This window comes from Rhododendron vialii, chromosome 2a, assembly GCF_030253575.1.
Source record: "Rhododendron vialii isolate Sample 1 chromosome 2a, ASM3025357v1".
Lineage (NCBI taxonomy): Eukaryota > Viridiplantae > Streptophyta > Magnoliopsida > Ericales > Ericaceae > Rhododendron > Rhododendron vialii.
Window position 1 is genome coordinate 25,010,535 of NC_080558.1, and position 26,046 is coordinate 25,036,580.

At 37.2% G+C, this 26,046-nt stretch overlaps 1 protein-coding gene and 1 long non-coding RNA gene across 3 annotated transcripts; one reads left to right on the forward strand and one right to left on the reverse strand.

Annotated features, from left to right (window-relative positions):
• Positions 1–7,467: 7,467 nt before the first annotated feature.
• Positions 7,468–13,430, reverse strand: LOC131310635 (probable alpha,alpha-trehalose-phosphate synthase [UDP-forming] 7). Its single transcript, XM_058337775.1, has 4 exons — positions 13,142–13,430; positions 10,753–12,855; positions 10,396–10,669; positions 7,468–8,691 (listed from the first exon to the last, which is right to left on the reverse strand). Exons 2-4 carry the CDS (start codon positions 12,735–12,737, stop codon positions 8,377–8,379), a joined length of 2,574 nt encoding a protein of 857 aa, XP_058193758.1. The 5' UTR covers positions 12,738–12,855; positions 13,142–13,430; the 3' UTR covers positions 7,468–8,376.
• Positions 13,431–22,481: 9,051 nt separating this feature from the next.
• On the forward strand, positions 22,482–25,814 carry LOC131316491 (uncharacterized). Of its 2 annotated transcripts, none has more exons than XR_009197148.1 (3): positions 22,482–22,511; positions 25,335–25,458; positions 25,503–25,814. It is a non-coding gene; the product is annotated as an uncharacterized LOC131316491 (long non-coding RNA). The 2 variants fall into 2 exon arrangements; XR_009197147.1 differs by lacking the exon at positions 22,482–22,511 and adding an exon at positions 25,248–25,290.
• Positions 25,815–26,046: the final 232 nt, after the last annotated feature.

Below are 26,046 nucleotides of genomic sequence, written 5' to 3' on the forward strand. Positions count from 1 at the left end.
TCTGCCAGAAGATTCTTTTCCTTGTGGATCGTAAGGAATAGCTATGCTTGATGAAGTGATAAAGCAATGAGAGTTCTGAGAGTTTCTATTTACATGTGACCACGTTCCTTGTAATTTGTCGGATATACTATAATTGGGTCTGTACATTTGTGCTGGGATACTAAATGAGTGATTTAATTGGTCACTCCATTTTCATCGTTCTGTAAATAGTGTTGTATCTTCTGCACTTGTGGTTGTTTAAGTTGAATGAAATAGTGCTATTTATCTTCGCCCATGGATGTAAACCATCACAGCCAAAGCACGTGAATTCATATCTCTTCTCACTCTCTGATTTCATATTTGTGATATAGGTTTCATATTTCACAAATTTTAGTCATCTTGTAACCGAGTAAAAATATGATTTTTGAAAAAGCTCAAGTGCAAGTCAATTACTAAGTTTCAACCCAATAAATTTTTGTTTATCGGTCCAAACCCGGCATGCCATGGAAATGATTCAAAAACAAAAGAAAGAACTAATTTTGTGAATGAAGATGAGATGTGAGATGAGAAGAGGAGATACCCTACTATTTTAAGAAAAAATTTACCAAAAATATTTGTTGGACACATTTTCACAAAACAAATTTGTTGGATACATGGGAATTCACCTAACAAAATTGTTGGACACATTTTTAACTACTAAACAATGTATTTTTCCATTAAAAAAAATAGATTTTTTTTAAAAAAAAAATGAATTTTATCAAATTAAAGCTGACTTTTTTATTTTATAATATTATTAAATTAGTACATTTGTTAGTAAAATTAAATATTAAGGCTTAAAGTGTGAAAGATTAATTATATTTGTAATTATATATATATATATCGTAATACATAATTAAGTTTGGGACTGCACAAGGACAAAATGGTCATTTAACAGTTTTTTACATCATCCACCATTCCTTATACCCCCTCCGTATCCCCTATCCAAACAAAGTACTATTTAATCTCCCTTCTCTAATACCTCATCCAAACAATCTACTATTTAATCCTCCCTCCATAAACATCACATCAATGTGGGCCCTCCCTTATTAACTAATACCCCTACTATCTTATCCCTCTTATTAACTAATACCCTAAATTCTTTCCCTGCATCCAAACGGGCCGGCCTTTCAATGAGTACCCTAAGAGAGCCCTGAAACTAAATAAGGAGTCTTCGGGTGCTCGTTGAAAGGCCTTGGAAGCAAAAAATTTATTACGACCATCTAGGATAAAATGATAAAAAAAAATAAGATCTTCGCACCGGTTTAACCGGATTGAAAATTGGAACACTTAATTTTTTAATCATATTTTTCCGTTTTTCATTAATAGTGTTAACGATTTTACTAATTTGGAACGTAAAACAAACTACAGGAATGAAATTGAGACAATTGAAACTAGATGGACGAAATTGAGACAACCATAAAACTAAAGGGACAACTACGAAAATTTGCCCTAAGTAATTGCTTATCGTTACAAACTTTATCGGACATAAGTTATCATTCTTATAATGAATTTTAGTACGGATCACATCTATCTAATAAAACACAAGAGTGTTTAGGAATATTCTCTCTCAACGGTTTAGATTTCTCACTGACACAAATTTTATCTACCCATATAAACAAATTCAACGGTCCAGATTTCTCCACCCTTCACATACAAACCTATGGTATCTTCGTAAATAACATACATTGTTTGACCAACTTTTTTATGGCATGTTTCGGATATAGTGTGTATTCAACGTCCGGATCCCAAAGAGTTTTATATATTACTCCTTCCGTCCCAATTTGTTCTGCCCTTATTCCTTTTTGGGATGTCCCAAAATGATACACTTGTTTCAAAACTTTCCATTTTTAGATGTCCAGATTACCATTTTACCCCTCATTTAAGGAGATATTTTCTTCTTCCCAAATTCAAATTTTAAACATGGTTAAAGGAAAATAGAGCAAATGGCAACCGGCAAAACAGTGAATTTGGCTCCATTCTTTTCATGACATGACAGGAGAGTACTTTTGATTCGGTGGGTTCAATTATTTTTTTTTACAAAATTTTAGTAATATTTTCTCAAAAGGGTAAAATGGTAAAATTGATCAAAAGTCAATGTAAGTACGATATTTTCTTAAAGTTCGTGAAAGTCAAAGTAGATGGAATAAATTGGGACGAATGGAGTAAAAAATAGTTAAAATATTAAGTGTTCCAATTTTCAATCCGTTTGAACCGGTATGAAGATCTTATTTTCTTGGTCATTTTATCCTAAAGGGTCGTAATTAATTTTTTATTATAAAACTTTTATTTTATCTTAATCTTATAATTATATTTGGTTCTACAGTTATCTTAAATCTCTAACAGAAAGTCTTTAGAATCAAAAATTAATTACGACCCTTTGGGGTAAAATAATTAGTTAATTAAGATTTTCACATCGGTTCAAACGGATTGAAAATTGGAACACTTAATCTTTTAACTATTTTTTAAGACTTTTATTTATTAAAAAAATAGTTAAAAGATTAAGTGTTCCAATTTTCAATCCGTTTGAACCGGTGCAAAAATCCTATTTTCCTGATCATTTTATCCTAAAAAGTCGTAATTAATTTTTGATTATAAGGCTTTCATTTTATCTTAATCTTTTAACTATATTTGATTCTACAGTTATCTTAAGGCTCTAACAGGAAAGCTTTAGAGTCAAAATTAATTACGACCCTTTATGGTAAAATAATCAGTTAATTAAGATATTTGCATCGTTTCAAACGGATTGAAAATTGTATCACTTAATCTTTTAACTATATTCTTAATATATAAAAGTCTCTTCGGACAGCCCAGATTAATTTCAGATTAATGGCTGAGATCACGTCAATCCTACCCTTAACAAAGTGCTCATACTTTCTTAGTTTATTACACAAACGCCATCAGTTTTACTCAAACCCATTTTCAAATTTCAAACCCAGGTCGGATCAAAAAAAAAAAATTTCAAACTCAAGTTATCTAGTAGAGAGGCGAGAGGCAAACCCCACCCCCCCCCCCGAACCCAGGTTATCACTTCACCCTCCATCCTTGTCGCCGCCTCCTGATCGTGGCCCACTCACAATCACTCATCACGGATTGTTACTGATTCAAAGCCTAGATCTACCTCCACTTCTATAAGTTGGGGGAGTGCCGTAAACACGGGTAATTCTCTTTCGTGAATCGATTTAGTGTTTGAATCACTAGCTAGTAAGTATCGTAGGCTCGGGCAATTCCAACTGTGGTGCGTAGTGCCGTAGGCACGGGCAAGCAATCGATTTAGTGTTTGAATCACTAACTAGCAAGTGCCGTAGGTATGGGCAAGCACTAGTAGCTTTATAAACCGGATGGAGTCCAAATTTTACCGAATGGAGCCCAAATTTAACTAAAGCAACATTAACAACCAAATCAACGGCCTCGATTATTAAAATAAATTTTTTACAATGGTCCGTTACATTTTACTCTTTGAACATAATTGAATAACACATACATTTTAATATTTTCGCCACTTAACCATGGTTAAACATTTTAAAATAAATAAAGAAAACCAAATAAGACTGGTTGGATATCGTTATTCTTTTAGAGGTTATTGTTATGCCTTCTACAAGTTATTGTTATGCTTATATGTGGTCATATTATGCTTCTTTTACTTTTTGTTTTTTGTTATGCCTCTTATTCTTTCTGTTATGCCTAAATTGGTTTTCGTTATGCTTTTGAATGGTTTCCATTATGCCTTTTTTGTTATGCCTCACCTATTATGCCATTTAATAGTCTTGTTATGCCTATTTTGAATGACTGATATACCTATTCAGGATATGTCATACTCATGTTATGCCATTAAATTAAAGTGTAATGTCTTTTTCGTATAATTTGTTATGCCATTAGTGGTTTTGTTATACTAAATTTTGTTACCTGTTGGGATGACCGGTTTTACCGGTCATCTTTGGTCAAAATTGCTTTGATGGCCTCATTTTTGACCGTTGGATGAGAGTTATGCTTCTTTTATATTAGTGTTAGAAGATTTGGTTTACTTCAGCAGGGGATATCCTACCCATTGGGAAATGCTACGGTGTCCACCTGCCGTTTGGGGACACCGTAACTTTTGACATAACCGACCATTAAAAGCATAACAAAAACCAGTGATGCGTATAACCAAAACCTTACAAATGCATAACTCCCAAAATCCCCAAAATTTTTGGAGATTTTGAGGATTATGCCTCTGTAAGGTTTTGGTTATGCACATTACCGATTTTTGTTATGCTTTTAATGGTCAGTAATGCCAAAAGTTACGGTGTCCCCAAAATGACCGGAGATACCGTAGCATCATCTTACCCATTCTGCCAAAATTTGTAATGGGTGAATTTTAGAAATAGGCCATCAAGTTTGTATGAAATCTCAATTTAATCCCTATAGTATTAATTGTGTAAATTTCAATCCTAAAATTTACATTCTGTTTTACGTTGTTTCACATTCCGTCCTCTAGCTGACGGCATGAGTCATCGTGGTATTACCCTGTGTATCAAAGCTGATTGCCATCTCACGATGGTATCCGGTGGTAGAGTTTTTTTTCTTTTTCTAAAACCAAGTGTTTAGGCAAGTTTACGCAGATCTCAACTAATTTTGAGAACCAAAAACCTACCTCAACTAATCTTGAGAACCATAAACCTACCATCACTCGTGGGGCTCCACTTGAAGCCAGATCAAATGCTCCATATGGACTAGCTCCAAAACAGTTTGATAGCACCTAAGAGGTTTCCTGATGGTAGAATTGGTCACGAAATTCCGCGAGATGCAGGTTTCCCTCAACCTTGGATATTTTACCCATTTGTGCTTGCACGAAAGGTGGAATGGCTGCTCTCTCGATTGAAGAAGGGACAAGCAAATTTCGAGTATTTAAGGTGTAAGCAATTGGAGGCTGGCTAAGTTACATAGCTTTGGGGACAATGCTCCGTTTTTTGGTGATAATACTTCTATATATGTTAAAGGTTCTAAATTTTTAGGACTTAGGCCTAACTGCTGCATCTATTCCACCAATGATTGTTGGGAATCATACATACATTTCAAGCGAGGTGGCGGCAAGGACATGGGTATCTTCGACTTGAAAGATGGATGCCGAACTCCTTGCTATGAAGGGGAGTCTCTTAATTGGGTTTGTCCTCCTCTATGGGTCAGACCATATTTCTGATGAGCTTCATTACTACTTCTGCATGGATTTCTCTACTAGTTATGAACTTCATGCATGTAACTGCAGTGTTCTAAAACAAGAAATTAATCATCGATTAATCGCTTGTGAGGTCTATCCGATTAGGTCTAACTAGCAATTAATTGCTGATTACTAATTACTCCAATTAATTGCTGATTAATCGTTCGAACGTGGTCAACCGCCCAACTAGGGCCTAGCGACTTTTAGAACATTGCATGTAGGGAATGACTTCGGTATCCCCGGTCATTTTGGAGACACCGTAACTTTTGGCATAACAAAACTATTATGAGTATAACCAAAACCCATTACAAGCATAATAAAACCATAATAAGGCATAACTTGTTTGTTATGCCTTGGTTGGGTTTGATTAAGCCTTAGTTGGTTTTTTGGATATTCTTTGGTTATACCTTATTTGGGTTTTGTTATGCTTGTAATAGATTTTAGTTATGCTTATAATAGTGAAATTATACAAAAAATTACGGCGTCTCCAAATTGACCGAGAACACCATTACAAGCATAACTTCACCATTATGATCATAACTAAAACCCATTAGAAGCATAACAAAATCCAAACAAGGTATAACCAAAAAAAATCTTAAAAACCAACCAAGGTATAACCAAACTCAACCAAGGCATAACAAACAAGTTATGTCTTGTTAGAGCATCCACAGTGGAATAAGCAAAACAAAACATTGTTAAAGTTAACAATGTTGGATCAAAAAAGTGCTTACATTGGAATAACCAAACCTAGCAATCTCTTAACAACTCATCAAATTTTGGCTCTTCAATAAACAAAACTAGCAATATTTTGTCAATAACCAAATTTTATCTCTCAATCAAGTACACCAACATTAAACAAAAACATTCTCTCTCTCAACAATGTTTTCAAAAAATAATTTTAAAAAACTGTAATTTCAAGATTTTTTTTCTGTTTTTTTTTTCAAAAACTTTTTTTTTTTACAAAAAACAATTTTTTCAAAAATTTTAAAAGCTGTAAGTAAATAAAGTGTGTTTTTCAAAAAACTGTTTTTGAAATTTCAAAACTCTTTTATAGAAAACTGTTTTTTACACAAATTCTATTTTTAAAAAATTGTATTTATAGTTTTTAAAATTTCAAAATTATTTGTGTAAATACAATTCTTTCAAAATTTCTCAAAATTGTATTTATAGTTTTTAAGTGAACAAAGTGTGTGTGTTTTGAAACAAAAAACTTTTTTTTTTGAACTATTTCTAACATAAACTGTTTTTTTTCCTTCAAAAACCGTTTTTTCAAAAAATATGCGCGAAATGAACGGAAAAAGTTTGGAGGGCCCATTGATTTTGATTATGGGCAAAAAATAACCCATGTGAGATTTGACATTGTTAACTTTAACATAAATGAATAATCAAAATCTGATGTAGCATGTTTTGATTATTCACATTTGCTTATTCCACTGCTGATGCTCTTATGATTCCTTTTATGCTTGTAATGAGTTTTGATTATACTCATAATGATTTTGTTATGCCAAAAGTTACGATGTCCCCAAAATGACTGGGAACACCGAAGTCATTCCCAAACATAGCTAGACTCGCTTTATATGTAAAGAGTTGGCTAATAAAATCCTTTCCAGAATTAGAAAGAGAACCCATCAAATTAAAACACTCTTTTATGCCCGTCATAGAGCCCAAGGATGACGCTTTTTATGTCTTCCGACACCAAGCCCCAGCCTCATCGATAATTTCTTTTTCATTGCTTTTTGGCATACTCTCCTCCTCTTCATGCAACTGAAAGGAGAAATGTCAGGCCTGATCTTAACATAGTTACGCTTAACAAACCACTTAAACAGTCTGATACAGAAATTGTATACTACAGGAATTGTATCCTAAATAGATACCCATCAAAATTCTCTGTGGAGGGTTGATGAACACTACGGTTGAAACGGCTCCTATGTTGAATTTTCTAAAACGAATATGCGAAAAGCTACAAAGTCTTACTCCAAATGCAGGTTGAATTTTGTCAATCTCGAAAAAAACTGCTCGGTAAAACGATAGGGAGTGGCATTACGATCAGTGACGGAGCTAACAAATTTCATTCCATGGATCCAATTTTTAAACACAAGCCTCCACAATTTTTCTTCCGTAATAAGCATAACAATACACTCAAGTTTTTGAAATTTAGCATAATTGTTTCAATGTCAAGGCTATCAAAAAATCTCTATTCAATCTATGCCTACCGTGAGATCGCATTTCTGCCACTTATAAAACAAACCACAAGATTGGACCCAACTCGCAACTAAAGAAATCAATGCGGAAATTCTAATACATATACAATCCAATGAATTCTGCTTGAGTAACAAAATTAAAAAAAAAAATCCATTCAAAGGAAACAAAAAAAGGAAAGCGACCATGCTACTTAACAAGCAGGTAATGTCTGCTTATGTTACTACTAGATCTTTGTTTTCCAGCTGTTAGAACTTAGAAACATACCTGCCGAATGGGAAAACAGAAAGATAGGTGTCAACTGCAGCAACCGAGCATCACGGCCTTCCAATAAGGCTCTGTTTGGTTTAAGGATCTGTGAAGAAATTAACAAAAGGAAAGGAAAAAGGCCAACGAAATGCTACGAAGATAATGTATGAAGGAACTCCATTTCCTTCTCTGGTTTCCCTATCACTTTCCGTTCACAGATAAACCACTATCTACCAAACCATGATCCAAACAAAGCCTAAATGTATGTCAAAAGGCCAAGAACAAATCGAACATCCAGTCCTCTGTGTATGAATCCAACAACTCCTAACCTATCAGATTCTGAGCAGATATACCCAATGTGTCGGCAAAATCTCACCCACAATTCAATAATTGCTGTGTCTGCATCTTATTTATGGAAATGATTTGTTAAAGGGAAAAGAAAGGGAGATGGATTTCTGAAGCAAATTTTCTCTCTTTGCCTCTGCATTTATTTTCCCCTCCGCAAATCCAATATCCAAACACAACCTATGCCTCTTCGCCAAAGGAAATCCAATCAGCAATTGATCTGGACTCAACATAGAAAAGAAGGCTATACAATGCTTCTTCCATGAATTTCTCTCCAAACAGATCATAAACCCCATCAATATACTCTAGCAAGATATGCAAGCAAAAGGGATTGACAGAGGAGATCTGAAGTTTACAACCCAAGAAAACCTTCATAGGCTCCCACTTCCGCTGCCAACTTCTGTTGACGGTGGGGGACTCGATACTTCGGCTAGAGCTTCGAGCATGATTACAACCTCGGTAGTATCATCCAAATAGTACTTGGCTTTACTTGGTTTCTGTCCAACAGTGCAGGCAAAGAGTGATGTATTCGCGGAGAGGACCCCACTGTTCATTGCATTGCCAATGATTTCAAACATGTCTTCATCGGATCTATCATCGCCGATACACAGTACAAAATCAGCTTGCTTTCCAATCTCGGCCATTGACGTGAAGATCTTTTCAGCAACTATGCCTTTACTCACACCCTAGAACATAACAAATAATAGACTTAAATAACCAAAAGCCAAGCATATATTTAAGGCCGCCGATCAAAAAAAAAAAAAAAGCATATATTTAAGGCCCATCTAGTTACCAATTGCTCATTTGCATATTGTTCGTATATTGCTTCAAATTTAAGACTAAATAAATAAGCTGGTATGGTTGATGCTTCTAAAAGAAGCAATAAATATTGCATCCAAATAAACAATAAGCAAAACCAAAAAAGAAACGCAATAATAAGTAAATAATAACCAAGCGATTTTCAAGTTCTTGGTTTTTCTTATTGCTAATTCATAATTTATGACAAATAAGCAACTTGAACCATATGGGCCTTCAACCTTCCAATAAACTGGGAAAAGCAAGAGTAGCAACATCTTAGCAGATTTGGCATTTAAACTTGGCTAGAAACAAGAACACAATTAGTCACTTATTGTAAAGAATTGTGTCATCATGGGTTTGTCATACAAATTAGTGGAATTGATCTAGCAAACATTTTAGTATACTCCGGAATCAGAACACCGCTTATGGAATTCATACTAATTTGACATAAGATATGCATTACTACTACATATTACCTCTGTCCCATAATGTTTGTCCGGTCCGTAAAACAAGGACGTAAAAATAATACAATGTTTGCAAAAAAAATTAAAAGTTTTTTAACAATTTACTAGATATCTATGAGTTCTTTTAATTTATGAAAAAAATTTGAATTTTTTCTTGAGAGAAATGCATTATTTTTGAGTCCCCGTTTTGCAGACCAGACAAACAATTTGGGACGGAGGCCCGTCGGAGGGAGTAGATTGGTTCCTCTGATATAATACGCATGGAAACACGTTTTTTGTCATCTTCCAGCTGCTCATTTAACTTTCAACCTCCATTTAGGTCTCATGGTTTTCAACCATCCGGCTGAAATTAGAGGAACAGGTCAGATTTATCCTAAACAAATTTCAATTTAAAAAATGTGACTGCAGAGTGCAGTACTCCACACACTTCTCTGATCACAAGTGCTATGCTGCAGCCTAAATTAATTGACATTAGCATTTAAATAATTACACCCACAACCCTCGTCATACAACATCCATAACCAACCAGGGCATGGAAATACATCCCCAAATGATTATTCCATCAACAGTGGACCAATAGCCGAATAGCATCATAAATAGTTGTGCACCTCTACACTTTCTCCCTCACCCCAAATCCGCAAAATCTAACCTAAGAAAGGAAAGAAAAGAAAAGAAAAGCAACCAAAAATTGATTTGCATAATTCTTACAAATGAAAAAAAGTCAATCTTCAAACTAGAAAGAGATGGATCAAGTCTAATACTCCCTCCGAACCAAAATTTTAATCAATTAGCAGTATTTCTATTTTGGACGTCCCATAATCCTTGTCCATTTTGACTATTCAATGAGAAAAAAATTGAACCATTTTCTTTTCTTCCCTCCATCCAAAATAATTCAACCCACAAAAAGCGGAGGGAAAACTGCAGAAATCCAAAAATTACATTATTGCTTTTAGAATGGATGGTAATTTTGGAAAATTAATATTTTTGATGGGTCAAAATAGAAAAGCCTTAAAATATTGGATTCCCAAAGGAGGTTAAAAAATTTCGGACAGAGAGAGTATATTTATTATCAACAAATTTAATACACAATATCTGCATATTATTCGTGAACTTGAGAAACTCTCATACCTGGGGTTTCACTTCGACAATGAACTGACCACTTTTCACTGCCACAGGTTCATTTGCCAGCACACTTTCAAGATGGTCTAACATCTCCTTCGCCTGGCTTGATCCGAAACCTGGATCCGCATCCCTATGATGCCAAACTAACGCACTCTCCTTTTTTTCAATAGAAGAACCATCGGTAGCTTCTGTATATAGTTGCATCACTGGCTCAGCCATCTGTACCCACCCAAAATCATTGCTCTGCCCACAAGTTTCCCATTCCTTATCCTCAGACCACCTGCAATAAAATGCCGTTGAGACAAAAAAGAATTGTCAAAAAAAAAAACAAAAACAATCGGAATGTAAAGAAATAGCATATACCTCATGAAGTATCCATGTTCTGCTGCAATACCGAGTTTCTTGCAAGGAGAAAACCACTTCCCTAAACTCTCTCTCCCGCGTCCACTGACAACAAAAACAGTATTTCTAACATCACCGCAGAGTGTATTTATAAGCGATATAACCTCCTGACTTGGTTTCTTGTTGATAGAAGTTTGGGGCATCACAGTGCCATCATAATCCAACAAAATGGCCCTACTTTTGGATCTTGAATAAGCTGATACAATTGCGTCTATTGACAATTTCCTGAAATTTGGATCAAGCGCTACAACCCGGAAACCAAAGCTCAACCCAATTCCCCAACACCGTCGTCTGAAGTGGTCCTGACAAGTTCTCTCCATATCTTGGAAGAAACTCCTCGACCAATATGCCACATCGTGTGTGCTCACATATCTATAATGCTTCTCGTGGCGCAACTGCTTTTCCGCATCTGCCATCGAGATTGCCTCATTCATTGCTTCGGCAGTTGCTTCAACGTTCCACGGGTTGACCCGAATAGCGCCACTTAAAGAAGGAGAGCAACCAATGAACTCCGATACCACTAGCATGCTCTTCTTGGGCCCACCACTAGATTCCGAACTAGAATCAGATCCAGAGATTCCCTGCCTACACACAATGTACTCGTACGGAGTGAGGTTCATGCCGTCCCTCACTGCCGTAACCACAACACACTCTGCAACGCTATAATATGCAACTCGTTCGCTTAGAGAAACTGGTCTATCAATAAAAACAACTGGTTCATAACCAGGACTCCCAAAAGTGTCATTTATTCGCTTTCGGGTTGCCTGCATTTCCGCCTGTATTTCCTCAAGCTCTTTCCCTTTCCCCCTAGCAGGATTTGCTATTTGTACCAATACTGCCCTTCCCTGCCACTTAGGGTGCTGCTTGAGCATCTGTTCCATTGCCAGTAGCTTCAGGTCGACTCCTTTGAAAATATCCATATCATCCACACCAAGTAACACAGTTTTTCCTTCAAACTGCTGCTTTAGCTCACCAACCCTCCAATCCTTATCCGCCAGTTTCAAGACGGACTCGATCTGCCCCATATGGATTCCAACCGGCATGATCTTGATCCCAACAGTCCGTCCATAATACTCCAACCCAATATAACCCCTTTTGGACTGGTACTCCAAGCCCAACATCCGACTGCAACAAGAAAGGAAATGCCTAGCATAGTCAAAGGTGTGGAAACCAATAAGGTCCGAGTTTAGTAAGGCCTTGAGAATCTCTTCTCGAACGGGCAAAGTTCTATATATCTCAGAGGAAGGAAATGGACTGTGCAGAAAAAAACCCATTCGCAGCCGATTGAAACGCCGCCTCAAGAAGGTTGGCAGAACCATCAAATGGTAATCATGAATCCAAACGTAGTCATCATCCGGGTTTATCACCTCAATCACCTTCTGAGAGAAAATCTTATTTGCCGCCACATATGCCTCCCACAAGGAGCGATCGAATCGACCTCCATGACTAGCAGAGTAAGGTATCATGTAATGGAAGAGCGGCCACAAATGCTGTTTACAAAAGCCATGATAATATCTTGCCAAAATGTCTGGAGGCAAAAAAGCTGGGACACACTTAAATCTTTCCAACAATAGCTGAGACACATCATCTTGTTCGCTTGAATCTACCTCTACTCGCAATGACCCCACATAAATAACCTCCATATCATCTGGTAAACCATCTTTTATATGCAACAACAAGGAATCCTCATCCCAACTAAAACTCCACCCTTTGTTATCCGGTCTACGCTTAGCTTTCACCGGAAGCTGATTAGCCACAATAATCACTCGATCGACAACCACTGACGAAGGCACATCCGAAGTCACACTATTGGCTTGATCATCATCAAGTTCAGATATAACCCCCGCAACTGTCATTACCCGCGGAAGGCGCTTCTTTTCGCGCCCCATCACAGGGAAATTCCCCGACGCTAGATCTAATAGATTGGTATACGATCTAGACATCATCTTTACCAAATTTTCTGAATATACTGCCTCACAAATTTCTTCGAATCACAAACCTCACAACGCAAATCAAAACCAAGATTGTCTTTTTGCGTTAACCAAGTACAATTGTGCACACGATCTGTAATGGGCAGATGGAAAAAAACAATTCTATAAGATCACAAGAACAAAAGCTTAAGGTCATAGAAATGAACAGATCCATGTAATCAAACAGAAACCCATATGCTAAATTGGGTTAAAAATACTGAAACTTGTACATATATAAACTGAAACAACTCTACATACTTTATTAAAGAGAAAATTGAAGTGTATCAATATGTACCGCTGTATCCATAGGGGTATATGTATAACATCTCCATCTGTGGTGTAATTGAAAGACAAAAAAAATTTGAGAAATGGAAACTGACCTTTGACGTTGTAATGATCAAAGATGAGCTTTTTCAGGATCTGGGAAAGTCAATTCCAACAAATAAAGAATTTCTTTGTTTTAAGTCAGAATAATCTAGGGTTTGCTCTCTCTCTCTCTCTCTCTCTCTGGCCTTCACCTTTCTTTCTCTCTCCAAAATCTCAATATCTGCCTTCTGCTCGCCTCCTCCTCCTCTCTCTCTCTCTCTACTTTGCTTATGAGAAGAAAAAACCAGAAAAGAAATAAAAAATATGGGAAAAGGAAAACAACTCTCTCTCTACTTTGCTTATGAGAAGAAAAAACCAGAAAAGAAATAAAAAATATGGGAAAAGGAAAACAAAAAAAGGAAACAGGATAAGGTCGGCCAGCAGAAAAACCAATGGAGCCAGCTGGCAAACGATGTGGTTTTTAGTCACGCGCTATTTTCTAAATAGTGGACACGTGTCCTTTTGACCAGCAAACGAAGTGTAGAGAGTTTGATCCAGTACATGCTACGCCCATAGCATCTACTGTGCGGCCGCGGGACCGAACTGGCCCACACACGAAGAGATTTAACTCCGTTTGACGGTAAGATCGAGTGCTTCCGTACCACGAAAGCTGTTCAGATTCGGCCACTAGAGTGGTGACACGTAGGAAACTAGAGTTTGCGTACGCACGTGGGAAGGGGACATTCCACTTTACCCTATCTTTATTACCATTGACGTAATTTGGCCCATGTTATTAACCAAAGAGCAATTTCCGTAGAAAGAACTTAAGCAAGTGATCATGTCAAAACAAAAAAAAAAACTTAAGCAAGTGCTATCTTTAATTTCACAAAATGTGAAATTGAACGAATATGTATGGGTCCCATGCATCATGAGAGAAGTGTAAACAAATGGGACATGTTATATTGTAACACTGGTTATATATGAATCATAAATATAGTACGTGTTTTATTTCAGCATTAAAGAATAATTTTTTGAAAGTTCATGACGTAGAGGTGGGCTAACTTCATTGGAGGTCTAAGACGAACTTTGAGTGTGAGGCCTTTAAGGTAATATATCCATTTTAAACATTTAAATATAATATTTGCTCATTTATTATTAAAAATTATATTTTAACTCTTTTTGAGGTGCAAATTAAGCTATTACTCAAGAATTATTAATCTTTAGCTTATACAATTCTAATATTTTCACAAAATGAGAAATATAAGAGATTAATTTGATGGAGTGATCCATCCTAACAAGAAGATCTCCTTTTCAGGATCGATTTTTTTTTAATACCTAAATGAGGCTTTTTTATTAATTGAAGTATTTTTTGAAAATTCAAGACTAGTACTATACATATACACACGTGTATGAAAGTAATGCCTCTTAAAATTGGAGGCCCTTTGGCATACAAGTCTTGATGGCCCAGTACTTGGGTAACGATAGATTACCATAGGTCAACTCTTGAACAATTCAAACATGGAGACGATAAAATACAATTTCTAATGTGAAAAGAAAACTTGTAAATGTAGTAGAAATTGATATATCTTTTTCCTTAAGCGTGTCTGCCATGTCGTAGATGACTGACTAGTTGTAGTCAGTTAATGATAAATACTGTCAATAGGAATAGTTTAAAAGAACAAAAATTCTACAATCACACCCAAAATTACATACCCAAATATACATTCTCTCATATGGGTGGAATCCTTGTATTTTGTGAGAGGGTGTGTAATTTTGGATGTTGTTGTAGCATCTCTCTTAAAAGAAATATTACTGATTTGGGATAGTGGATACCCATTTTAAGTGGATGAAAGATGGGGGCATTTCGGAAAAATTACACCCACCAATTTTTAAGTCCCATGGTCATATTATTACATTAATTTAAACATATATATACGTCTAGTTCCCAGCTAATTAATTAGAATCTTTTTGGCACTCCAAGTTTGTAATTTCAAGTCAATGTGGAGGTGTGTAGGCTGGCTCCACCCCCACCCAGTTTCATACTCCTATTTTAGCAAAAAGTCTATTGACACATATATTGTGTGCACAGATTGCAATGTGGGACTCAGTACGAGTTCCACACAAATGATTCGAATCGTTCATTAAATTTATAAAATGTTAGATGATTAGAACGAGCACTTATATGTATCAAATTGAGCTGATTTTTCGTGGGAGTCCTTGAAAAAATATTTTAAATTTAATGAACGGTTCGGATCATTTGTGTGGGACCCGTAGTGAGTCCCACATTGCAATCCGTACACAATTTGTGCACACACTGTCTGTGTCATTAGCCTGGTTGCTATTTTAGAGAATATTTTACAACTTTTTATAAATATTGATAAAAATTTATAAAACTTACAAACATAATTAAAGGTAAGAATAATTTTCATTTCGAGAACACTAAATTATGGTGAATGGTACCTTGCAATAACGATAATGCGCTCGCCGAATGATATGATATCAATAATACTTGAGATTAATCATTCAATTTATCAAAATTGTCCCATAAAAACTCAAATGAGTGGATATTAGTCTTCAAAAAATCATCGAACCAAAATTTCTTTGATATTTCGGCCCCCTCCGACTTCGATTCCTGGCTCCATCACTGATCAAGAGAGATGAAGTTTGTGCAAGCCTCTTTGTGGATGTGTCGCCCCATATCAAAATTTCAGAATCCACCTTACGGATAATTTGTAAGGTAAATTTAAATAGTAAATTCATGCCCATGAAACGCATATTAAAATAGTTTTTGTTTTCTATAGTTCAGCAGTTGATGGGTTTATGTGACTATTTTCTTGTAATAACATTGATAGTTTAATACCTTAATTGTCTAAAGTTTAGAGAATATTAATTTCAAAACAATAACTTCACTGCACTTTTTTATTTATTTATGTGCTCTAAAATTTTCTTCTGATATGATTTGAGAATTGTGATGTGTATATTTAGAATTGAGGATGAATCTTAAAGTTAAAATGGCGTTTATAAGAAATAGAGTGTATAAATTATTTTTTTAAATATATATTTTTTATAGAGTGTATAAAGTGCCCGCGTGGGAATATAATAGACGAAAGCGACCCAGCAATACCCCCATTTTTGTTGGTCCGCATTGTAGGGGAATATACCCAGGTCAAATGCTTCAGTGGGGACAGGTTGGTGTATCCACGTGGCGTACCTCGGGAACAAAGTGAGCGGATAAGGCGGGGAGATTAACTTGGATGACGTGTCACTTCGATTTGGTCATCCATGACGTCTTCTTCACTACCTGGCGTCATATCGTTGGCTCCCTGTTGAACCGGAACCCTATTCTATTGGAGTATTTAGGGGCTGGTTGGTGGTATTGATTTCCAACGGCTTGGTACCGACCAATGGATACCAATAGGTTGTTGGGCCCACCTTAATTTGTGTCTTGCACAAAATGCTATATGCACAATCATTCGAACACATCACCAGATATAATTCCTCACATACACGTGTATGCATTAAACACAATCTTTCACATACAAGTGTATGTGAGGGATTGTGTTTGCTAGTGTGTTTGAATAGTTGTGCACTTAGAGCATCCACAATGTAATAATCAAAATCAAAAGGTTGTTAAAGTTAGCAATGTGTACTCAAAAAAGTGTTCACATTGTAATAACCAAACTTAGCAACCTCTTAGCAACTCATCAAATTTTGACATTTGGATAATCAAAACTAGCAACTTTTTGCCAATAACCAAATTTATTGGACCCTACATCTTCTCAATCAAGTACACCCATCATGGGAGAGTAAAACTCACTCTCCATAAAGCAAATGCTTTATTGGTAGGTGAAACTCACTCTCTACTTTGGCAAGTAGTTGTGCATTTGACAATATTGACCACTTTATGAATCTTAAAAAATGCTCTCCACTTTCACTTATTTTACTAAAATGCCATTCAATGTAGACTATTAGATTGAAAAGAAAAAAACTGACCGTTAAATTTAAATTTTTGCTAACCCATTTTGATTATGGGCAAAAAGTATACAATGTGAGACTTGACATTGTTAACTTTAACAACCTCTAAATGGATAATCAAAAGATGATGTGGCAATTTTTGGTTATCCAATTTTGATTATTACATTGTGGATGCTCTTAGCATCTCTCTAATACAAATTATTCATATTTTTAAAATACTTTTTTAACTCTAACGAATAACTCCAAGTACTTCATCCAATGTACCATTTTTTTTTCATTGCGTGTTTCTGGTACTCCATCCGTCTCACTTTATTGTGCTCTTATTCTTTTTTGGAATATCCCAAAATGATGTGATTGTTTCAAAAAAATTCAATTTTGGATGTCCATTTTTACCCCTCATATTTCCCTCCCAAATTCAAATTTTAAACTTGATTTGAAAAGAAAGTGGAGCAAATTAATGACATGACAAGAAAGTTGACAAAAAGTCATAAGTTACAAAGGGGTAAAATGGTAAAATTGACACAAAGTCAATGTAATTATGGTATTTCTTTAAATTACGTGAAAGTCAAAATAGGCGCAACAACTTGGGATGGAAGGAGTAAAAAAAAATTGTAAATTTTTATTTGTGGTTGAAAAATTGTTAGATATTTCTGGTAGTAAATAAGTTGTTAAAAAATCTTAAATTGTTCCCGGTAGTGAAAAAGTTTTTGCTAGGTATGTGAGTCAAAAAGTTGTTGAGTTGGTAAAAAAAATTTTGTTAGTGGAAACCAGTTGGTAAAATGTATTAAATTTTTTGTGTGGCTACTCAAAAAATATTTTAAAATTATGTAACGGCTTGAATCAATTGTGCAAGATCCCGAGGTGAGCCTCGTAAACTGGTTTTATACACAAATACACAAACATTTACACAAATTACATGTGAGTTGGGTCCCACGCACTTGATTGCGTTAAATTTTTGTTCAAAATTTATGCCCCTTGTGGATATTGAATGGTTTTGTCCAAGCACATTATGAATTTTTTCAGGGTTTCATTTTATTGATGACAACTATTTAATTTTTAGAACTCGTTGAGAACATTCATCTTATGAAAATATCATGCTCATCTAATATTGATTAATGTGATTTCAAAAAACACTTAATTCGAAAAAAATTAATTGCGATTCAATATTTTAAAATGTATATAATAATGACTTCAAAAACAATGTCTTCCAAAACAAATCCATCGGCATCTAATACACATATTTTTTTGGCGTGGTTGATAGTCTTAATGAATTTTAGAATGTGAAAAGTACGTTCCGATTGTTGAAGTAGGTCCAAAAGAAGCTCATAGAGTGTTTTGATCAAGACCATCCCCTTTAAGAAAATCTTGTTAGTTTTTGATTTGTGAGTCCAGTCTAGCCACATGAATGATCAAAATAGAAAATCTCATGTCCTGTATTAGAAACATACTAGTGCATGCCCGTGCCTGAAGGCACGGCTCGAGCAATCAATTATGTGCACACATGCAGTATCTCAACCACTGACCAACAATTTCAACTTTTCGAAAAACAATTCCATAAAGTTTTAGAAAATCTAAACACCCAAACAACATAGTATGATAGAAAAAATTTAACATAGTAGAAATCATCATTCATGGGATAAGAAAACCTTTGGTTTAGAGATGAAATACCAATCAAACCTAGCAACTCTCAATTAACGTTTCATAAAATCTAAACACCAAATTAACATAGTATGCCCAAAAAAGTAGGAAGAAAATTCTAGTAATTGTCCGTGCCTAAAAGCAAGACACAATATAAATAAAGCATCCTTTCCTGATAAATACAAAACTTCTTGATACTATATAAATTATAAATATATCTATCCTTGTAATTAAATCCCTAAATCATGGGATTATAATTGGCCGAGTAATGGATATGATCGGTTTAATGGTTAACAAATACTACCTTTTTTGTCTAGTCCCGTTGAAGGAGAGGAAAAAATATATAGATTAAATTAAATTGGGAGATAGTCATGCAGATTTTAAGGGTTTTAAAATCTCTTGTGCAATTTACATTTTCTTTCATATACTTATTTCAATAATTCTGTTTTTTACCAACATGGTTTGCACGGGATAGGTTCCTTTATAGGTTCAGATTTTTATTCCTTTAATTCTATTTTTTACTTATTCCTCTAATTCGGTTTTCTCCCATTTATTCCTTTAATTCTATTTTTTACTTATTCCTCTAATTTTGTTTTCTCCCATATTAGAAAAGCATCTTCTAATTCTGTTTTCTCCCATATTAGAAAAGCATGTAAAACATAAAAGGAATGTAGAATAAGGGTGGAGATTTATGCATAAAAGATCCCATATCAGGAAACCTGTAAAACTTAAAAGGAATGTAGAATGAAGGATGGAGATTTAAGAAGGGGATAAGTTAAGGCCGTTAGATTTATACACATAGGATTCAAATACTGAGCTAATTTATTATATAGACTAGTGCATACCCGTGCCTGAAGGCACGGCTCGAGCAATCAATTATGTGTGCACATGTAGTATCTCAACCCTTGACCAACAATTTCAACTTTTCGAAAAACAATTCCATAAAGTTTTAGAAAATCTAAACACCCAAACGACATAGTATGACAGAAAAAATTTAACATAGTAGAAATCATCATTCATGGGATAAGAAAACCCTTGGTTTAGAGATGAAATACCAATCAAACCTAGCAACTCTCAATTAATGTTTCATAAAATCTAAACACCAAATTAGCATAGTATGCCCAAAAAAGTAGGAAGAAAATTCTAGTAATTGTCCGTGCCTGAAAGCAAGACGCAATATAAATAAAGTATCCTTTCCTGATAAATACAAAACTTCTTGATACTATATAAATTATAAATATATCTATCCTTGTAATTAAATCCCTAAATCATGGGATTATAATTGCCCGAGTAATGGATATGATCGGTTTAATGATTAACAAATACTATCTTTTTTTTCTAGTCCCGTTCGAAGGAGAGGAAAAAATATATAGATTAAATTAAATTGGGAGGTAGTCATGCAGATTTTAAAGGTTTTAAAATCTCTCGTGCAATTTACATTTTCTTTCATATACTTATTCCAATAATTCCGTTTTTTCGGGATAGGTTCCTTTATAGGTTCAGATTTTTATTCCTTTTATTCCTTTAATTCTATTTTTTACTTATTCCTCTAATTCGGTTTTCTCACATTTATTCCTTTAATTCTATTTTTACTTATTCCTCTAATTCTGTTTTCTCCCATATTAGAAAAGCATGTAAAACATAAAAGGAATGTAGAATAAGGGTGGAGATTTATGCATAAAGATCCCATATAAGGAAACCTGTAAAACTTATAAAGGAATGTAGAATGAAGGGTGGAGATTTAAGAAGGGGATAAATTAGGGCCGTTAGATTTATGCACATATGATTCAAATACTGAGCTAATTTATTATATAGATTTTTCGTAAGACGTCACTTTGATTGGATATAGATATATAGACACGAAGACGAATAATTTTTTGTGTTATAAAATCGACAATAAACTACTTTAATTTTATGTCATGCACCTGATCATGAAATAAAATAAATGTAAGTTATGTGTCTATCAGTATGAGATCAACTTTATTTGTTAATGACATTTACGCGACGTACGAAAATGAATGTTTAGATCATCGCAATATGTACGTGTCCGATAAGAGACGAGTTAGGAGGGGGGAGGCAGTGATGCGTACATGGGGAGTTCGTTGTATTGTGTCGTGGTTCATTTATTTGATCCAAACTGTTTAGAGTTCTTTAATTTGAGGGTTCTTTACAAAAAGACAAACAAATACTTATTTTTAATTTTAAGTTAAAAAATAATGGATTTATTGAAATGTAAAAATATACAATATGGGTATTGTTTGAAAGATTTCAATGAGATCTTTTAAGCGATGCAAAAAAATTTTAAAAATTATTTTCGTAACCCCATTGTCTTTAAGCTTAAAAATTATAAATAAATACTTATTTTTAATTTTTAAGTTAAAAAATAATGGACTTATTGAAATGTAAAAATATACAATATAGATATTGTTTGAAAGATTTCAATGAGATCTTTTAAACGATGCAAAAAAAATTTAAAAATTATTTTCGTAACCCCATTGTTTTTAAGCTTAAAAGTTATAAATAAATACTTATTTTTTAAGAACATTTGTGGAACGGATAAGTCATTTGTCTCGTCGATTAAGGTACTCATAGAAGATCAAATGTAAATAGCTTAGGATCGAAGAAAAACATATGCCTTAAAAAAATAAATAAACGTGTACAACAATTTTGAAGATTAATTGCAAAGTAAATGTAGTACAATCAAGAGGTTATCAATGTTGGATCAATTTTCAACAATTCAGTACATACTTAGGGTGAGCTCGACACGAAGCTCACACCAGATATGCACAGCACATAGTTGACCAAACTTTGTACTACTTAATACTTTGGTGAATTAGGAAAAGACAAAAGCGCTGGATAAAAAATTCCAGATAATATATACTACTACAGTATATGTACAGAGTGAACAAAAGGTATCCAATTGTATTTAAAAAAACATAAACAAAAACAGAGGGATCTGTAACGTGTAATGGGCCGTTTTTCTTTGACCCATTTTCGGGGTTTTGAACATTGTTGACTTTTGGCATCCCATATATATATATATATATATTTTTTAAATCAACAACATCCCAAACCTCATCAATTGTGTATTTTTTTTCCCCAAAGAATGACATCACAGTGACTTTGTTATCATTTTTTTCTATAAAAAAAACTAAATTTACCTTCTTGCTCTTAATAGCATTATTTTTCACTATTTCTAATTATTTTTTCTATTTTCCCTTTATTTCTGTGGCATTAAACTTTTTGTCTTATGGCAAGTGGTAGAAAAAAATGTGTTTAATTTTTTGTAAACTGAACAGAATAGCAACACAGGAATCAGGAAGCAAAAAATAGAAACGATACAAAAAAATTTAGACCCGTCGTAGCGAGCAAAATTCAAAACTTGCCGACCAAATCAAGCATGACATTGTATTCTTAAGAAGACAATGTGTAGTGGGCCGAAAAATCCACAATTTTGGAACGTCCAGGGGGGTCGCGGACCAATTCACTTTTTGCTATGGACACGTCACTCTGTGGAACCATTCGCATTTGGAGCTGCAGGAAGCACCGGGTTCAGAGGCAACCTCTCCAGGCTCGGCAACCAAGCTCGGTGGCAGGCTCGGTGGAGACCTCCCCAAGCTCGGTGGCAACCTCCTTGGGCTCGGTAGAACCCTTCCCTAGCGTTCGGCGACGTTTTCCTAACGTTCGGAGGTCATTTGCCTAACGTTCGGAGGTCATTTTCCTAACATTCGAATGTCTTTTCTCTAACGTTCGGAGGTCATTTCCCTAACGTTTCTAACGCTCTGCTGACATTTCCCTAGCGTTCGGATGTCTTTTCCCTAATGTTCGGAGGTCATTTCCCTAACATTCCTAACGCTCTGTTGACATTTCCCTAGCGTTCGGATGTCTTTTCCCTTACGTTCCTAACGTTCGGAGATCATTTGCCTAACGTTCGGAGGTCATTTCCCTAACGCTCCTAACGCTCTGCTGACATTTCCCTAGCGTTCGGATGTCTTTTCCCTAATGTTCCTAACGTTCAAAGGTCATTTCCCTAATGTTAGGCGATCATTTCCCTAACGTTCGGCTCAATTCTGCTCCCTAAAGATCTAACAAATATCCAAAGGTCGGTTTAGAAGCTTCTGGAAGCTTCTGTGAACAGGTGGAGGACAGGTGTGATAAAGCAAATCTCTTGACATGTGACGTCATCCGAACAGTACGATACACGTGGGTGTACTGCCTACCGGTTCAGCACTCCAAGCCTCATGTGAAAGGGTCTGGAAAAGAGAGGAGGAACACGCTTCTCTCTCTATCTCTCTCTCTCCATATTTTCTTACTAAACTTCTCCTTTCTCCACTTACTGACTAGTTCGTCGGAGCTTCTTTTCGGAGGAACACCCCCCTCCGGTTTGCAGGTACCAGGTTCGGTGGCCAAGCTCGGTAGAAACCTCCCAGGCTCGGTAGAGATCTCTCAGGCTTGGCAAGCTCCTCCTCAAGCTCGGTGGCAACCTGCTTAAGCTCGGTGAAGCTCAGCATCCACCTCTCTAAGCTCGGTGGAAACCTTCTTAAGCTCAGTGAAGCTCAGCAGCCACCTCTCTAAGCTCGGTGGCAACCTTCCTAAGCTCGGCAGCCACCTCCTCAAGCTCGGCGAAGCTCGGCGGCCACCTCCTCAAGCTCGGTGGCAACCTTCCTAAGCTCGGCGAAGCTCGGCGGCCACCTCTCTAAGCTCGGTGGCAACCTTCCTAAAGCTCGGCGGCCACCTCCTCAAGCTCGGCGGCCACCTCCTCAAGCTTGGTGGCAACCTTCCTAAGCTCGGCGAAGCTCGGCGGCCACCTCTCTAAGCTCGGCGGCAACCTTCCTAAGCTCGGCGGCCACCTCCCTAAGCTCGATGAAGCTCGGCAGCCACCTCTCTAAGCTCGGCGGCCACCTCCCCAAGCTCGGCGGCCACCGCCCTAAGCTCGGTGGGAATTTCCCTGGGCTCGTTAGAAACCTCTCCAGATTCGGCGAGCACCCTCACCAATCAACAAGGGGAAAAAGGGTCAATGGTGAAAATCAGCCCCCCATAATTGGCGACTCCGCTCGGGAAACTGTCTCCTAGCTCTCTATGTTGTGGAACTGAACACCGTACCTCTCTTCTTCTTTCTTCCACTCTTAACTTTCTAAGTCATATCTGGACACACTCTACTAGCGAAAGATTTCAATGACGTCCAAACTCCTCACCCGGACGCTCTTGTTGTCACCGTTACCGTTGAAAATCAACCAATCAACGTGTACTGGTCGACCAAGGGAGTTCGATCGAGGTAATGTTCTACTCGACTTACAAGCATTTGGGGCTTACCCCGAACCAACTCCGCACTGCTACAACTTTGCTCATCAACTTCACGGGCGCCCTTGTTTGTCCACTCGGCTTGATTACCTTCCCCATGGGCACCGCCTCCCGAGTGATGATTGTAGTGGCTGCTCGTAGTGGACAATTCCCCGAGCCCCTACAATATACTCCCAGTCGAGCTTGGTTGCATGGCATGGAGGCAATCGCCATGCGCGACTTTCGAGCATCCACGAAGCCAACGTATTAAAGATTGCAGATGAAGAAAGGAAGCTTGGAGGATGCATGTTGACGGGGCTACCAATAGCAATGGCACCGGGGCTGGTACTGTGCTCGTTTCACCGAGTGAAGCTGCTCGTCCTTCTATAAGTGTAACATTCGGTGATCATTTCCCTAACGTTAGGTGGACATTTCCCTAACGTTTGACGGTAATCTACTTGTTTGGGCGAAAACCTCGTAGCCCTCGGTAATCTACTTGTTCGGGCAAAATCCTCGTAGCCCTCAGTAATCTACTCGTTCGGGCGAAATCCTCGTAGCCCTCGGCACTCTATTTGTTCGGCAAAATTCTCGAAGCCGTATATTACTGTCAGACACTTTCACCCCTAGCGTTCAGCATCTCTACGCGAAGCTAGGGTTCAGACACTTTCACCCCCAGCGTTCGGCATCCCTACGCGAAGCTAGGATTCAGGCACTTTCACCACTAGCGTCCCTACGCGACGCTAGGATTCAAGCACTTTCACCCCTAGCGTTCGGCGTGCCTACGCAATGCTAGGGTTCACGCACTTTCACCCCTAGCATTTGGCTAGTATGCTTAGGGAAATCTGACGGGATTGTCAATCGTTCGGCCCCTTTTTATTTTCAACTCCTCCTTCAGCTCAAACCGCTGGAAGAAGGAGTTGAGGGGCTATTGTAGTGGGCCGAAATATCCACAATTTTAGAACGTCCAGGGGGGGCACGGACCAATTCACTTTTTGCTATGGACACGTCACTCTGTGGAACCATTCGCATTTGGAGCTGCAGGAAGCACCGGGTTCAGAGGCAACCTCCCCAGGCTCGGCAACCAAGTTCGGTGGCAGCCTCCCCGAGCTCGGTGGCCAAGCTCGGCAAGCTCCTCTGCATGGCTCGACAAGCTCGGTGGAGACCACCCCAAGCTCGGTGGAGACCACCCCAAGCTCGGTGGCAACCTCCTCGGGCTCGGTAGAACCCTTCCCTAGCGTTTGCGACGTTTTCCTAACGTTCGGAGGTCATTTGCCTAACGTTCGGAGGTCATTTCCCTAACGTTCGAATGTCTTTTCCCTAACGTTCGGAGGTCATTTCCCTAACGTTCCTAACGCTTTGCTGACATTTCCCTAGCGTTCGAATGTCTTTTCCCTAATGTTCCTAACGTTCGGAGGTCATTTCTCTAACGTTCCTAACGTTCGGATGTCTTTTCCCTAACGTTCCTAACGTTCGGATGTCTTTTCCCTAACGTTCGGAGGTCATTTCCCTAACGCTCCTAACGCTCTGCTGACATTTCCCTAGCGTTCGGATGTCTTTTCCCTAATGTTCCTAACGTTCAGAGGTCATTTCCCTAACGTTCAGAAGTCATTTCCCTAACGTTAGGCGATCATTTCCCTAACGTTCGGCTCAATTCTGCTCCCTAAAGATCTAACAAATATCCAAAGGTCGGTTTAGAAGCTTCTGTGAACAAGTGGAAGACAGGTGTGATAAAGCAAATCTCTTGACATGTGACGTCATCCAAACAGTACGACACACGTGGGTGTACCGCCTCCCGGTTCAGCACTCCAAGCCTTGCCTATAAATACAAGACCACCCCCTCATGTGAAAGGGTCTGGAAAAGAGAGGAGGAACACTCTTCTCCTTTCTCCACTTACTGACTAGTTCGTCGGAGCTTCTTCCCGGAGGAACACCCCCCTCCGGTTTGCAGGTACCAGGTATGGTGGCCAAGCTCGGTAGAAACCTCCCAGGCTCGGTAGAGATCTCTCAGGCTTGGCAAGCTCCTCCTTAAGCTCGGTGTCAACCTTCCTAAGCTCGGTGAAGCTCAGCAGCCACCTCTCTAAGCTCG

Bases quoted from the DNA above. Each gene is read 5' to 3' on its own strand.
- LOC131310635 (XM_058337775.1), bottom strand. From the start codon at position 12,737: ATGATGTCTAGATCGTATACCAATCTATTAGATCTAGCGTCGGGGAAT. The intron at 10,670-10,752 runs GTATATGCTATT...ATTTTATTGCAG, and splicing joins GAACATGGATACTTCATGAG to GTGGTCTGAGGATAAGGAAT. The intron at 8,692-10,395 runs GTATGAGAGTTT...GTTATGTTCTAG, and splicing joins TTGTCGAAGTGAAACCCCAG to GGTGTGAGTAAAGGCATAGT.